The 14662-nt window shown below is 42.9% G+C and overlaps 1 protein-coding gene across 11 annotated transcripts in view; it reads left to right on the top strand.

The window, feature by feature from the left end:
• The window catches only part of PICALM (phosphatidylinositol binding clathrin assembly protein), a 71217-nt gene extending 61913 nt beyond the window's left edge, over positions 1-9304 (top strand). For 6 of the 11 annotated variants that reach the window (XM_055801779.1, XM_055801778.1, XM_055801776.1 and 3 more), the window contains 3 exons: positions 485-589; positions 6761-6863; positions 7830-9304. In XM_055801779.1, coding sequence (XP_055657754.1) covers positions 485-589; positions 6761-6853 — 198 coding nt within the window. In that variant the 3' untranslated portion in view covers positions 6854-6863; positions 7830-9304. The remainder of the gene's footprint in view (positions 1-484; positions 590-6760; positions 6864-7829) is intronic. The other 5 variants (XM_055801781.1, XM_055801780.1, XM_055801777.1 and 2 more) reach the window with 1 other exon arrangement.
• Positions 9305-14662: the final 5358 nt, after the last annotated feature.

Raw genomic sequence — 14662 nt, 5'->3', positions numbered from 1 at the left:
ATGTTAAATTCTTAATTTGGTTCAGCCAGCGAGGCGTTAACATTTCAGACTTTTGATTGCATAATGACTTAACATTAATTGGGAATATAGTTCTCAGTTTTCAGTGTTTCTTGAATTGTCAGCTCTGTATTGATACCTGTAAAACTGTTGGGCTTTCGAAGGCAGAGAGGGCAGTGCTGTCAGACCCCGGTCTGGGGAGCAGGAGGACCAGCACAAATGCTTAAACAACTGTGCCAGTGTTTCAGATCTCTGCAGCAAGGGAGTAAATGGCCTCAGTTGTTACTGGCTCCTTGAAAAGGTTCTAAGGCTCCTTTCTGTAACTTCTATTTGCAGAATATTGTAGAAAGATCTTGTACGATTGCGTGTATCAAATATGACCAAAATTTTTCATGCATTTACCATTTTCCTTTCTCTCCTTAAATACTTGCAATGTATTAATGCTAGGTGTGATTTGATGTTGTCTGGATATTTATTTTTTTTTTAGCCATCGCAGATGGGAGGCATACCAGTGATGACACAGCCAACTTTAATATACAGTCAGCCAGTCATGAGACCACCAAACCCTTTTGGCCCTGTACCGGGAGCACAGGTGTGTATATTCAAAATCATTGGTGCTGGGAACCAATTACGGCTGGGTCAATTTCTTTAAAAGTGTTTTAATATTTTCTTCTGCTGGACAAAGGTACTGCATAACCCCAGTAGTCCATGTAAGGATCGCTTCCAAGCTTTTACATCCAGGTTGGCAGCAGCGAGTATGTTTTACAGAAGCGAGGAGGGATAGCATTTCAAGGCAATGTTTTTCTGAGGTGCGGCTGAGGTTATTCTTAACGCTTTAGTGAAAGGATAAGAACAGTTGATGTCTGTGCCGTTCGCTGAAGGCAGGCTCCTTCCCCAGAGTCACGTCCTGTGTGGTTTCACCTCTAAGCGTGGCTTTGAGATTGCGCTATTACAGCTTTCTCCGAAGTATATGTACCACTCTTGGTCCGCCTGGTAGACTTAAAAGTATTAGATTATAAAGTAACCAAGGCTGACCGTACCTGAAAACTGTAAGTGGAAGCTGCATCCTTGTATTACGGCATTTTGCAGAGGACAAGCAGGCTGTTTGCAGCCTTTTGAGTCTATGAATGTTACAGATGGGTTTGCAAAGAACATGGTCTCGAGCTTGGTGAGACTTCAGTCCTACGCCTGGTTGGTAGTGCTGACCACTCAGTGGGAGGCACACGGCATGTTCATCTAGTTTTAACCCTTGTGTTCTCCAAAGGTCTTTGTATTCCTCCCTGGTTTTGCAGCAGACAGTATTTACAGCATAGTGAAGATACTCAATAGCTATACCAACCTATCTGGCCTTGCCCTCTTAAGTGTTACGTTAAATGGAGTGTTCCTTAAATTGCCTGCTTTTCTGGTTCTCGTGATTTGTTGTGCGTAAATTCATTACCTGAGGTACCAGAATAAAAGCGTGCTGAAGAGTTACTCTGAGCATTGGGAAGAACTGACTTTATCAGTACTGAAGTTAAATACATACCTCTTATTGTTTCGCAAACTACTGTCACTGGAACGAACTCACTTTTTTAACCCAAATGCCTTCTGAAGGTAGTTTTTTGCAGGAGGAAGAGCATTTTAGGGGGAAGAGGGAATGGACAGCTTTGAACACCTTCATGCTATTTTCAGGAAATACTGAGATTATTAAAGACTTTGTTCTGTTTGTGAACTGCTGTTAGAGGCAGAGCCAGGTTCACCTGGCAGATTGGAGCTCCAGTAGTAACAGTGTGGTTCGACTGATCAGTCAGGTGTTTCTCTGTCAAAGTTCACATTGTATGTCGTGACTGTCAGAAGGAGGTAACACACTGGGACTGCATTTTGATCTTACTGCAGAGAGCTCTGTTTGCATAGGTGACTGAAAACATGCGTGTGTAACTTAGGTATACGTTGGCGTACGTGTGGGTTTGGGGACTGGCGTGTGGAGGGAAGGGAATTCAGCAGCAGGCTGGAAGGGGAGAGAGCCTCAAGCCTTTCCCGATGCCTGAACCTGATCCTTGAACGGGAGAGGCTGTGCCGTGTGCTGCCAGTGGGCAGCGTGCCCTTTGTCTTCCTTAAAACAGAGCCTTGGGGATAGACTTTTGGGGTTTTTTTGACTTTTAAAAGGCTTTCTCTGAAAGAGACACTGTTAGTTTTCTTTAGCTGGAAGTGCGGTTCTCAGTTTACTTTCTCTTGGACTTGAGCTGCTTTGCACATTCACTGTCACTTAAGTGATTTGGTATCTTTTGCATGGGTTTTATACTGTCTTATGCAGGGGGGAATGTTATGAAATTTTTAAAACGGAAAACAAGTTAAAGGATCTTCAAGAGTTTTTTTCTAGAATTCAAAAAAAACCAGTTTTGAAATGATCTTTTAAAAAATAACCTGCCTCAACTGCCTATAAACTGCCTACCTGCCTAATTCACTGATAAACAGGTAGGTGCGTCTGAACAGCTGGGTGAGCCTTTCTGCTTCGTTTGACATTGCAGGGCTTGGCCTTGGTTAGATCCCAGCTGGCTGTCATAACGAGAGAAGGAGGAATTAGTCACAAGCGAGGTGTGTAGGGCCGTGTTTATTGTGCTTCTCTGACAGCGTTTGGCTCCTGTGAGAATTACTTGGGTAGGAAACACACCCTTTGAATCAGCATTTGCTGTGTGACCAAGGGTTTTCCCTGAGACACGTGCTATGCGTTGCTTACAGGTGTGTTCAGAAGTCTGACATCAATAAAGCAACTTCAGTGCAACAAAGGCTGCATGTGAGAGCTTCTTCCCCATATAATGCATAGATGGCATTTACTGACATACAGCCACAGAGGGAAATTGCAATATGGTTATGCTAAACTTACCGTCTGCTTAGTCTTGAGGTTCTTCTGAGAGCATATTTGTCTGTTTAGGTTTAGTTCCTGCTCCTGTTGTGCCAGAAATAGGAATAGGAAAATAAAGAAATAAAAATGTGTGTTCTTGGGGTAAGTAAACAAATCTTAAAGAATGAGTAATGGTAATCTGAAAGGCGTACGCAGTTCAGACTGCCTGCATCCCACGGGGGCCACTCTATAAACACCGTTGTTCTAACATGCTTTTTGTCCATGGTGTCATCGCTGCCCAAAACTAAGTTGTTTTTCCTGTTTATGTCTAAAGCACCAGATGATACCGCTTATCTCTGGTCTGCTGATAGATTTTTTTTTTTTTTTTTTTTTGGTTGTTGTCTATAGTAAAGAAGCTTGAAGGTACTTAAAAGCATAACAACAGATAAGAAGCTGTTGCTGAAAAATTATCTTGCCAAGTTGCTGTGTGTTGGGAATTCCTCCTGCTTTGTGTAGGAACTGGTAACACAGGCATCCCAATGTTGTCCAGTTTCTTGGTAATATAAACTGGTGTTTCTAGCTTGATACTCTTCAGGATTTGTCTCAATAAATACACTTTTCATACCTCTAGACGTACTTATTTTGCTTCTCTTTCAAATGTTCAGTTTACATGCTTGCAACTTTAATTTTTGCTCTCAAGAACAGGGCTACTTTGGTTTTTTAAGGGCAAAATCATTTGAAACAATTGAGAATGAGAGACTAGAACACTCGCTGCTTTGGAAATCAGAGTGTGGAAGATATTTGTAGTTCTAAAAGTGGTGTGTAGCTTCTTCCTTTGAATACATTATGAATGCACTTCTCTTGCGTTAGTGTCAGTGTTTTCCACTAGAGAAGGAAAACAGTAGTTTTCGTCATGGTAATAGCAGTCTTTCCTCATGGCAAAGTAATATATCATGCTGCTTGGGACAGTGAGAATGGTTGGAGTTACTGATTAAACTGCAGCTGGTAAAGGGAGCATGTGCGAGGAAGGGACAGGCCGAAGGTCCGGACAAGGTTGAAGAGTAGCCAGAGTGACGGCAGGCGTGGTACAGTACAGCAAACGCAGCATATTTCAGCTCAGGCAGATGTGAATGCCATGCAGGCAGCTGGAGTATGACCACCCACTGCAAGACCTGAGTGGCCCGATGCACAGCAGCAGTGCCTGATTGTTCACCACCACCAAAAACCTTATCATGTTGGCTGAGATAACACGGTACGCTGCTGACAGATCGGTGGCATGCTACATATTCTGGTCTAATTGCCCCCAAAAGGACATGGCCTTAGGAGGGGAAGCAGCTGGGTAGTGAAAAATTTTAAGGTTTCGAATAGAATAAATTACTCAGCCTGCTGCCAGCATCTGTGTGAAGTGTAACGTGGCGGTGGTTAATGTCACTGAACTGTACAGAAAAAGCGGTAGCGGTGATCACCTTGTGATGATGAAGAATAGGTAATTGTGCAAATGAGTAAGTTGGGTTGGGGGGCGGTTGTGTGTGTGTTTTTGTTGTTTCTTTTTGTGTTGGGGTTTTTGGGATGTGGGTTTTTTTGTTTGCATTTTTTTTTGATGGTAGTTTGTTTTGGGCATTTTTTTGAAACTGGAAGAACAGGGTATGAAGTTCAGGACAGACTTATGCCAGAAAGTAGACTTCACAGGTGCTCCCTCTGGCACATTAATTGTAAAATGCGTGCTAAAATAGCTTGACAGACTTGTTTAATGAGAAACCAGTATCTAGCTAATGCTGGGAATCCAGCACAACCCTTGCTCACAGATGGGTTCTTCCATCTTACTGTGACTCCAGGGAGTTTTTGTCTTTGTTGGAAGCAGTGAGAAGACTGCTGCTGGAGATGAGACTAAGCTTTGGGCCTGATCCAGCACAGTATGTTACATTTCAGATCACGCAGGCACTGGGCTGTAAGGGTAAATTCGCAGCTGTAGGTGTACTAGCACTAAAGAAACTGATGGCCAGCGCTGCTGTGTTAAATGCTTCTCCTTAGAAACTGCTAAAGGTAGGTTCTGGTTTTCAGATACATTTATAAGCAGTAACCTGGATAGATGCAGTGTAGGAAACTGTCTAACTATACTTTCCGCATTTATTTTTTTAGGCCTCCTTTTTTTGTTAAGATAGGTATTTACTGTAAGATCCGATGTCTTGTCTGAATTTGGCTGTGGCGTCTAGGAAGTAGAACTGTCAAGGTTTTCGCCAGTATTTAACCTGAACAGCTTTCCTGAAATTTCACCTCTCTTTCTGGTTACATGCTGATGTCGCACAAATGACAGAGCTCTAAACCTACCAGTCTTCCACACTGCTTTCAAACTGGGGCATTACTTTGGACTTGGTATCAATTGGAGATTTGCCAGCTTGATTTAACAGGACTTGCAACATGAGACTTCAAGCCCTTTGACCACGAAGAGGAAGAATGTCTCATGAAATCAAGTTGCAGCAGGCATGCCTTGCTGAAGCCATGACTGTTAGGTTTTTATCATCAGTCCGGCTTAAATCCTGGAGAGGGGTGGGGTGTGTTGAGCTATGGCTTTCCGAAGGGAAGAACCAAGTTTAAAAGGGGAACTTCTGACATCCTGAAACCGCTTCTCAAGCGCTTCCCATTCCGTCTCACGACTCTTCCATAATCTGTTTACAGGGACTGGATCAGAGTGCCCCATTGGGAGTGGGAGAGGGATAGAGATTCCAACCCAGACAGAGAGTACTGATCCTGAAAGAACTCCTCCTCGCGTGGTTTCTGAGATAGATATTGACGTGAACAGCTTAAATTTGCAAAGGCAGTGTTTACACTCTGGGCACTTCTGCAAGCAGTTCCCATAAGCGTGTTCCCTGTCCTGCGCCGCTGGGCAGGCATTCAGTGTTTCCAAAGGAAATACGTCTCCATATGATGTTGTTTGCAAAGGGAGCGAAGTGCAAGTATGCACAGGCGATCAGTGTGACTCCGTGTGAGAAAACCGTTGGGGTGATGGGACCTGCAATGGAGAAAGCTGACTTTTATTTGTAACTGCAAAAAACACGCACGTTCTACAAGCTGGGGGCAAATAGACTTTTAATAAAGCACCATTTATAACTGGGAAGGCACTAAGAAAGAAAACAGCTAAAAAAATTAATTCAACGAATAGCACATGCTGCTGCAGTTACAGCCTGCAGATTACTGGTCCCTTCCAGCAGCAGCAGCCGGAAGGCAGGTATTACCTACTTGTCAATTATGTGCTTATGTGGCTGAATTGGTAGTCTGGTGCTTTTTAAATACGTGGCTATAGGATGTGGGGTTTGTTAGTGTGTAACTAGCAGTCTCAGTCTTCAGTCCTCACCTAAAATAGCAGCAGTTGACATACTCTCACTTTTTAAAATTTTTTTTTTCCTCCCCACCCCCAGAATATATCCTGTGTTCTCCTTCTAGGCCCCAGACTGAGAATTATCCATTATCTACTCTCCAGCCTCTTTTTGTACACATCCTATTTTGAGAGGAAAAGATGCTGAGAGCTGTTTCTTCTGGAGAAGGTGTCTGCAAAGCTCCCAGGCCCCCAGCCTCGTCTCTCCCTGCCAGTACACAGTTTTGCCAGTCAAGCAGGGAGAGTGCTACCCTTTTCCACAGGAGTCAGGCAGGCTTAATGTTTAGTGAAGAAAGCCACTGCCAAAGTGCGAGGTTATCTGCTTATTTGGCAAGTGCCAGTTGACATTTCCTTCCCGGAGGGTCATGCCCAGCTTGTTCCTGCATTACACCAACCATTAAAGAGGCTTTCTGTTTTCCATGTGACCAAACACCTTGTTTTAGTAGTTGATTTCTGCCATGTTTGCCTCTTAACCTCCCCATGTTCTTTCACTACACGTTCAGCTTTCATATTCTGTCATTCTGAGACCTTTTTTTCTTTCTTTCCCTTTCTGTCGTCTTTCCTACTAGCTGTCTGCAGCATCCAGCCCTTCCAGTCAGAGTCCTCACAGAGCCTCAGGAAAGGATCCCTTTGCAGAGCTCTCTCTCCAGGATTTCTTGTAGAACAACTTAGGTATTGTCCGTTATTCTGGGGAGATGCTGTTTTTTGTGATATAAAACAAAATTAAAAGTTCTAATTCAAGATTTAACATGAGGAGATCTGTTCCTGAAGAAAATAAAAACAAGCCATGTTGAGTTGGAAGCATTGTGGAAGCGATTTGGAAACTCTGTATACTTAGCTGCGGCGGTCTAAAGGCACGATGAGGTCATTTTGCTCCAGCCCATTGGAAATGAAGTTCGGGAGTTCCCTTCTGGGCTGCGAGTGCCGGCAACGTGGCACTTGCTGCAGTTAGGGAGAAGGAGCTGGTACCACCTGGTATTTACCACTTCATCAGGAAAATGTTTAGCTTGTGGTTAGCAACAAACACCTGTCTGCTGCCGGCAGTCTGCTCGTGCACTTTACCAGGCTGCTCGACCAAAGTGTTTGCTTTATGCAGGAGGAGGTGCGTGTTTCTTGGTGGTGAAGGATGAATTTTGCTACAGATGTGCGCAGGAGGAGTTCTGTTCTTTTTTTAAGCAATCAGGGATGGGTGGGAATTAAATACTAAAATGAGTGAAGATACAAAAACTTCAGGGATATGTAGTAGAAAGAGAGTAGGCTCTGCTGCACACAGCATCCTCTTTTGTGCACTTCCTCTGGTTCAGCACAAAAATTGACCTTGAGTTCTCTTCGTAATGGTGGTGTTCCGTGTTACGCTGCCACTGGCAATGACATTGTGTGGAGGAGTAGGGTTTTTTATTGTTGGGCAAGCCAGCTTAATGCAAAGAGATGTTCTGAAGGCTGGTGGAGTTGGAAAAATGTATTGGTGGATTTTGGTTGTTTTCTGGCCCTGATTTTGTAGAATTTTTATTTCTGTTCAAAACTTCAGATCCTCGGGGTAGCTTGGGCGTATGAAGAATGGAAATTTGTGAAAACACAGGTTTATAGCGAAGTCCTGCTTCTGTTGGATGTTAACACGATGGTTTTTAATCTTTCCAGATTCAGTTTATGTAACTGTGTTAGATGGAAGAGAAAGGAACGTTTCCAAAAAGATGTGCTCACCAGTAAACCCCCACTTCCAGGAAGAAATGAACAACAGTCTCTCACTCTCCCTTTAAACGATGCAGTGAAATGATGAAGACCAATGAAGGAGCCTGGGACAACTCCGTAAGAAAACATCAATATACAATACAAAGCCAAGAATTGCCATGGGTTAAGACTAAGATCTGGGTTTTTTTGTCCTGGTGACTAACGTGTCAATCTTTCAGCTTCCTAGTAATACCCGTAATCGGTAACATATGAAGAGAAGCATTTATTCTGGAAATTGAGATTGGAGTTTGGAAATGCTGTCTGGAATGGAGATGTGTCCTTTACCGTAACTCAAAACAAGACTTTGGGCAGGGGAGGGTCAAATCCTAACTCTTAATTCTGCAGTTACCTTTTCTTCAGTCCTCACAAATGTAGGCACAGCAGTAATGGAAATTAACTTTTTTAAAAAAATTATATATTCAGTTTGCAGTAGACATTCCTTATGTATTATTGTTTGTATTTATTTATGATTATCAATTTAACATTAATATTGTATCAAAAAAACCTCCTTATGAAAATAAGTATGGATGTATACAGTATGTCTGATTTTTATCCACAAAGAATGAATCTGATTCAGAACGCTTTTCAGCTGACATACAGAGCACTAAATATTTTAAAGGTCTGAATCTAATGAATTCTCAGTGTATATGGGAATTAGGGAAGAGCTGTAAAATGCATTAATCCTTATAGTCAATTCTGTGCCTAGGATTTTGCAAGGGAACAGTTAACTGACTAGAAGAAGCACTACATTTTTAATTCAGCATCAGTGCATCGGGAAGGAACTTTATTGCTTTGTGCTTGGCATGTCATTATTTTTACATTTGACATTATAAGGCCTTTCCAAAATGAATGTGAGGAATTGCTTTCATTTTAAGACTCCTTCTTTTCTGTAAAAAAAAAAAAAAAAAAAGTATAAAATAAAAAACTGAGGTGGTGTGTGTTGGGGAAAGCCTTTTCATTTGGCTAGTGCCACGTTTATGATCATGTACCTTTTAAAAGTAAAAAAGGGGAGATAGCTTCCTTACGTACGTCTAGTGGGTGTTTAGTTAATGAAGAATTAAAGTAGCACTGTTGATCGGTGCTTTGTGTAAATACATCATAACTTTTGGGTGGAGTGGGGCCTTCAGAAGGATAGTCAGTGATATGAAAGCAATTCTGTACATGAATTAAGCATACTTGCTGCATTGTCTCTGCAGATTCTATTTTTGTTTAAAATATTAAAATGTATGTTGGCACAAATGGGTGGATTTTCAAATAAAATGCAGCTTCCACAGAACTTTTGTTACGGTATGAAAGTCTGAGGTGCTTTTTTTTTTTTTCTTTGCTGCTTAAAATGTGCACTGATAATTGCTTTGTTTACTTAATAAAATACCAAATGTATTTCATATGTGCATATTGTATTACAGGAAGTGCAGCACTGTGAGTCTGCGAGTGACATCATCCACGCAGCCTCTTCCCGGCAGGGCTGTAGTAGACGGCTGTAGTTCCACTGTGTTGAGTTGTTTCGTTAAGAGCTGGATTCCTTACTTTAATGTGGTAGTTCACGTTCTTCTAGTTTTTTAAAATACACATGGCAATAAACTTGTACTGTTTATAACTGAGCGAGGAGCATAAATATGCCCCAGAAATTACTTAGATGTCTTCCCTGATCTTCCAGCAGAAGGAAATGCTGGAGAAGCTTTGGGTGGTTTGCTGAGACCATCATCTGTCAGAAGACACTGGTTTTCATCACAGGGAGAGTTGATAGAAGTGGAGCTTGCTTCTTCTCAACTACCCGAGGCCTGTCATGGCAGATGTACGTCATAAAATGAGCAGTACAGATCAGTAGATTTAAAAGCATGAATAAAAAAATCCCCTGAACCTGTTACTTGTAGAGTATGTAATCTGGGGAGTTTCATATGCAGTTTGCTTAACGTACGCAGTGCTTTCCTACAAATTACGCTGTCGCTGTGGGACTTAACACAGGAGAACTAGTTCTTAGTTTTTGCTCGCACTTAAAAATATCAAAAATGTGAATTGTCTGAATTGGGGGTCAGCTGGAAAAAAGGTACACACTCAGGAAAATTAGCTGCATTGGTAACTACAAGGGCACTAATTGTTCTGAAACACAGTCCATAGCTTGTGTGAAAGAGTGAGGTCGACCTTCCTCCTCCATAGTCCAGTGTGCTAGGTTACGATAAAAACAGAAAACAACCTCGTCATCATTTCGGGTCTGTGATTCTCTCTGTGCAGTGGTTTCAGGCTGGTTTGAGGCTGTTGACTGAGGCTAGATCTGCTTCCTTAGGACTTAGACCTTTTTGATCCCTTGGACCCCTGTTGTGGGGCTGTGGACTTGAGGTTGCAAATCATGCAGGTGCCAGAAATCCCCAATAGAGGAAAAATCTCTTCTGCAGGGGTGAGGAATTCATCTGTTACCCTTCACTGCTCACTCAGAGTTGCTCTGTGTTCCTCGACACAGCTGCTGTGCAGGTTAAGCTTTCTTGTCGGCAGCCTGGCTAATAAACCTTGCTTTTGGTTTACTCTTCAGAGACAAACTGGCTTGAGGATTTTCCTGAGGATTATTTCTCCATTTGCTTTGTTCCTAATGAGTACGTTTGCTTTCAGTATCGCTGGAATAACACTCAGTTGTAGTTTAATTTTAAAGCATGGGTCATAGACATTTTTCTTTTGAATTACCGGCCATTTTCAGTAATGGTTGGTTGTGAAAACCTGGTTCTCTTCAAAATTGAGTTCAAAGGCTGTTTAATCTAGGAAAGCAAACTCTGTCTAGGAGAGCTGCCTGCTGTAGCAAGCGGTGGAGGACGTAGTGTGTTTTTAGAGCTTTGTGAAGGAAACTAGCGTGTCAGAATAGCCACAATAATTTTTGATCAGATGTATATAAATGAAAACAACTGGCTTTACCTTTTGAGACAGCTACTCTTGCCAGAGCAAGCACCTGAACAGCTAGTAATTTCAAGTGTTTTCTGAAAGCCCAAATGTAGAATCTTTATCTGAAGACAAATATAAATTCTTTTGCCGCTTCTCTTTGTTTCAAAGTCACAAACTAAACTGAACCTTAGGAAATGTTTGAAGTCTGTGTTTATGTGTGACTTTACATGACATCAGAGGGTCCATTCAACCAGCTACAGGAACAAGTCAGAAACTCCCAGCTGCTGAACAGCCCTGCAGCAAGAAGCAGGGACAGAGTGAAGCCCTGCATCTTTTATTAGACAAAAAAAAGGCCTGTTTCCAGAGCCTGGTATAAATTCTGTAGTGACATAAATTAATTGCAACTTGAAAGCCATGACATAATTGAGATAAAGATTGTGGCAGAAAAATGAGAATTGGCTGCCAAAAACACTGGGAAAGACAGTAAATGCTGATGGGAGCAGAAGATTGAGAAGATAATGTGAGGGGTAGTGAAGAAATGTGCTGAATGCAGAAGAAAAAGCAATGTTCGTGGGAGCACGTGTAAGCTAAGAGCGAGCTTTCTCCTTGGCCTGTCGGCGTCTGACTCGCCCTTTGCAGCTCTCCCATACGGCAGTGGAGGGAGCAGAAACAGTCTTGACATCTTTTGCTGAATGTGCCCAACAAGAAAAATCTGTGAGTTGCTGAGGTTTGCTATGTTTGAACTGGAGAGTGAGGGGACTTGGCTGGTGAGTAGGCTCTGTCCTGGCTAGATGAGCAGAGAACCCGGAGCAGCTTCCCCTGAAGGTGTAACATTGCTGCCCCGCACCTGGCACCCGTTTATGGCTGAAGGCTGAGTAAATCCTGTATCCAGTTCGCTTGTGGGAGATGACTTGCCCAAGATCAGTCGCATTTCTTGGTTCTTTCCTTGCTTCTCTGATGAAATTTCCTACGGCGAAGATCAAAAAGCCTTGGAACAAACGGCCAGCTTCCTTAAAGGTTCTGTTGTGTGAGCTGAAAATGTGTTGGAATGCAAGCACGCTGCTCTGGGTGTCCGGCAGCTGCGCTATACAGGGAGAGCTGGGGTCTCGGGTTTATTTTCATAGCACGGATCTCTGCTTTGTTGAGGGTGGTAACTGCTGAACTTGCCCATGCCAGCTACAGCGATTGCCCAAGGACTGTTTTTCTATAAAATCTAGTGTTACTTGATCCTATTTTAGCCCCTTGCTGCACTTCAATCACTAGAAGTGAGGAAAAGGTCCAGTACCATGGCAAATCCTGGTTTTCCATGGCTCAGTGGCGATGTTCAACGGGCCGCATAGGGGAACAGTTACTGGCGTCTTGTTACCCTGTTCTGTCCTAAAACAACAGTGTTTGTGGTAGTCTGCAGAACACGAGCTCTGAAGTGTAGTATTACAAAGAGGCATCCTTACTTTTATAGTGGACTCCAAATCCAAGGGGGGAAGTCTTTTGCAGAGGAACATCCAGCTGTAAAACATCAGTGGCTTAAGATGCTAATGCCATTGGATTTTCTGTTCCTTGCTTGTCACTATAGTGTAACTTTTCAGTCCATTAGCTTCCGCCTTGACCTTATTCTGGCAAACTCCTCTTAGCCCACAGAAGCAGAGCGTTTAATAACTTCTCTCTCAGAAAGCAGCCAAACAAGAACAAACGCTGCAGAACAAGTCTCCTACCCTCGTTTCCCAAAACATGCAGGTCTGAACCTGTGGACAGATTGACTTGTTATATAACCTAGCTGCAGTGGAGGCTGCAAACCTCTCGAAAACCAGACCAGAAGTTAAGTAACCTACATTCCCTGCAGCCCGGGCCGGGGAGAGATCATCCTTGCGCAGCCAGACTATAAAGCGATACAGTCCAGTTGCTTGACTCTACAGGGAAATTGCTCGGAGAGGGTTCAAACCAGCAGTGTGCTGAGGTAAGCACTCCTGTGATCGCTTAAGTGGATTCAGGCTTGCAGTGCAGCCCACCCCGTGCCATTGTGCTTTTTAGGCATTTGATGGATTGATACTTCCCAGTTCCAGCACATGGACTTTAGTTCTACTAGAATGGCTTTTATTACCACACACTTACACGCAGCTTGGGTGATGCTCATATTTCTTTAAATTGCCAGTGAACACTTGTGAGGTTTTTTTTCCCCCTGTTGAAACTGCAAGTTTCGTAGCGTTGTGTGCCAGTTAAATACATAACTCCAGCTCACCTGAGGCTTTGCTTGGATTATAGTTGGACATACGGACACTTCTGTGCATCTTGTAGCCTAAGTAGTGTCTCATGGTTCTCGTGTGCAACAGAAACACAGTAAAGAAAAGGTTTTTCACCATTCTGGGAATTTGAGGGTGACTGCTTTAGGTTGTGTCCTAACTGGAGTAGTGAACCCTCACTTTCACTCCCATGGTTAAGTAGGAGCGGGAAGCATTGGCCGTGCTGCCAGAAAGTGGGCTGATCAGCCTTCTGTTTTATATATATATGTTGCTCATTTCTGACAGATTTTTCCTGTAACAAATGTATCAAATCCAGATGCCTCATTTGCTGTAGACCATTTGCTTTCTCCATATAAAAGCCTCACACTGGCCTTAACTCTAATCCTATAGAAATCAAGGGGATTTGGGACACTTCACTAAATATGTTTTGCTACAGGCTGTTGCTTCTGGCTTGCCAGGCTGCCTGTGGCTTGTACCCTAATTAGCATGTTTCAGATTTCTTTTTAACTGCCTCTGACCCACACAGGCATTTATGGTAAAAGGCTAAACAGTGACTTGAAGAAGCAAAGTTTCTTTTTTCCAAGGTACAAGTTTATGTTGTCCTGCCATATGCCCTACACATGGTGGTATGCATTATGGGCATGGGCAAAGAGAAGCCTAGAGATGGGCCCTATGTTCACATCACTAGAAAATGTAAATGCCCTTTGGGGAGCGGTGGGAAGAAGAGGAGGCCTTTCTTTGACTGTAAAGCTCTTCGGCATAAGCCATATTCTAATTCTGTGACTAAACGAAAAGCTAAACTAATCACTGAGCAGAACTAATCTCTCTTTCAAGTAAGCCATTTCATGGGGCTTGCATTTCACTCAAAGAAAGCCAGTGTAGCTGAGGGGAGGCGTCTGTTGTGGTGACAACACCACTCGTAAGCATGGATCCCCATTCTCTGGGACACCCGAGCGCTAGGAGTCACCTCAGTCTTTGTGGTAACTCGGGTTACAGCAGGGACGTGTCGAAACTCATTTCACTGTTTGCTGCGTGGCAATGCAAGTGAGATTCAGTCTGCGACCGAGGCTCTGACCTTTACGTGTCTACTTGTGAGCCCAGCTTCTGGGGAGCTGTAGTCAGCGGATCCCAGAGTACAGTTAGAGTCACCTGTGACTCAAGGAGATGCCTGCTCGGCAGCGATAGCTCAGCTCAACTGGAAAATGAAAAATTTGACTGAGGTACAGGGTAAGCTGAGACATTACATTGATACAAGGTTTTAAAAAAAGTTTCTTAAAAAAGCTTTGTTCCAAACAGCTGATTAACCCGTCAAGGTTTTAAATCAGATAATTCAATGCTTTCACAAGTTTCTAAAGGGAAATGCAGAGGTTGGAAGCCTGCTTGTGCCTGTGGAAAAAACCTGCATTGCGTACTCCTGGTAGAGTGTCCAGGATGTACAAGAAGCATAGAAACCCCCTCACTGAATCGATGCACTAAGATACTGTGCTCATACAGACCAGCTACAAACCAAAGATACAGGATTACACAATGTATTTGGCCAATTTAAAAAAAAATAACAATTTAAGACTTTCATAATTTTTTTCATGATTCTTTAATTTTTTTTCCATTTTTTTTTGTTATTTTGATATATTTAGAGGG

This window comes from Falco peregrinus, chromosome 4 (genome assembly GCF_023634155.1).
Source record: "Falco peregrinus isolate bFalPer1 chromosome 4, bFalPer1.pri, whole genome shotgun sequence".
Taxonomy (NCBI): Eukaryota; Metazoa; Chordata; class Aves; order Falconiformes; family Falconidae; genus Falco; species Falco peregrinus.
This window is presented reverse-complemented; position numbering and strand designations above follow the sequence as displayed.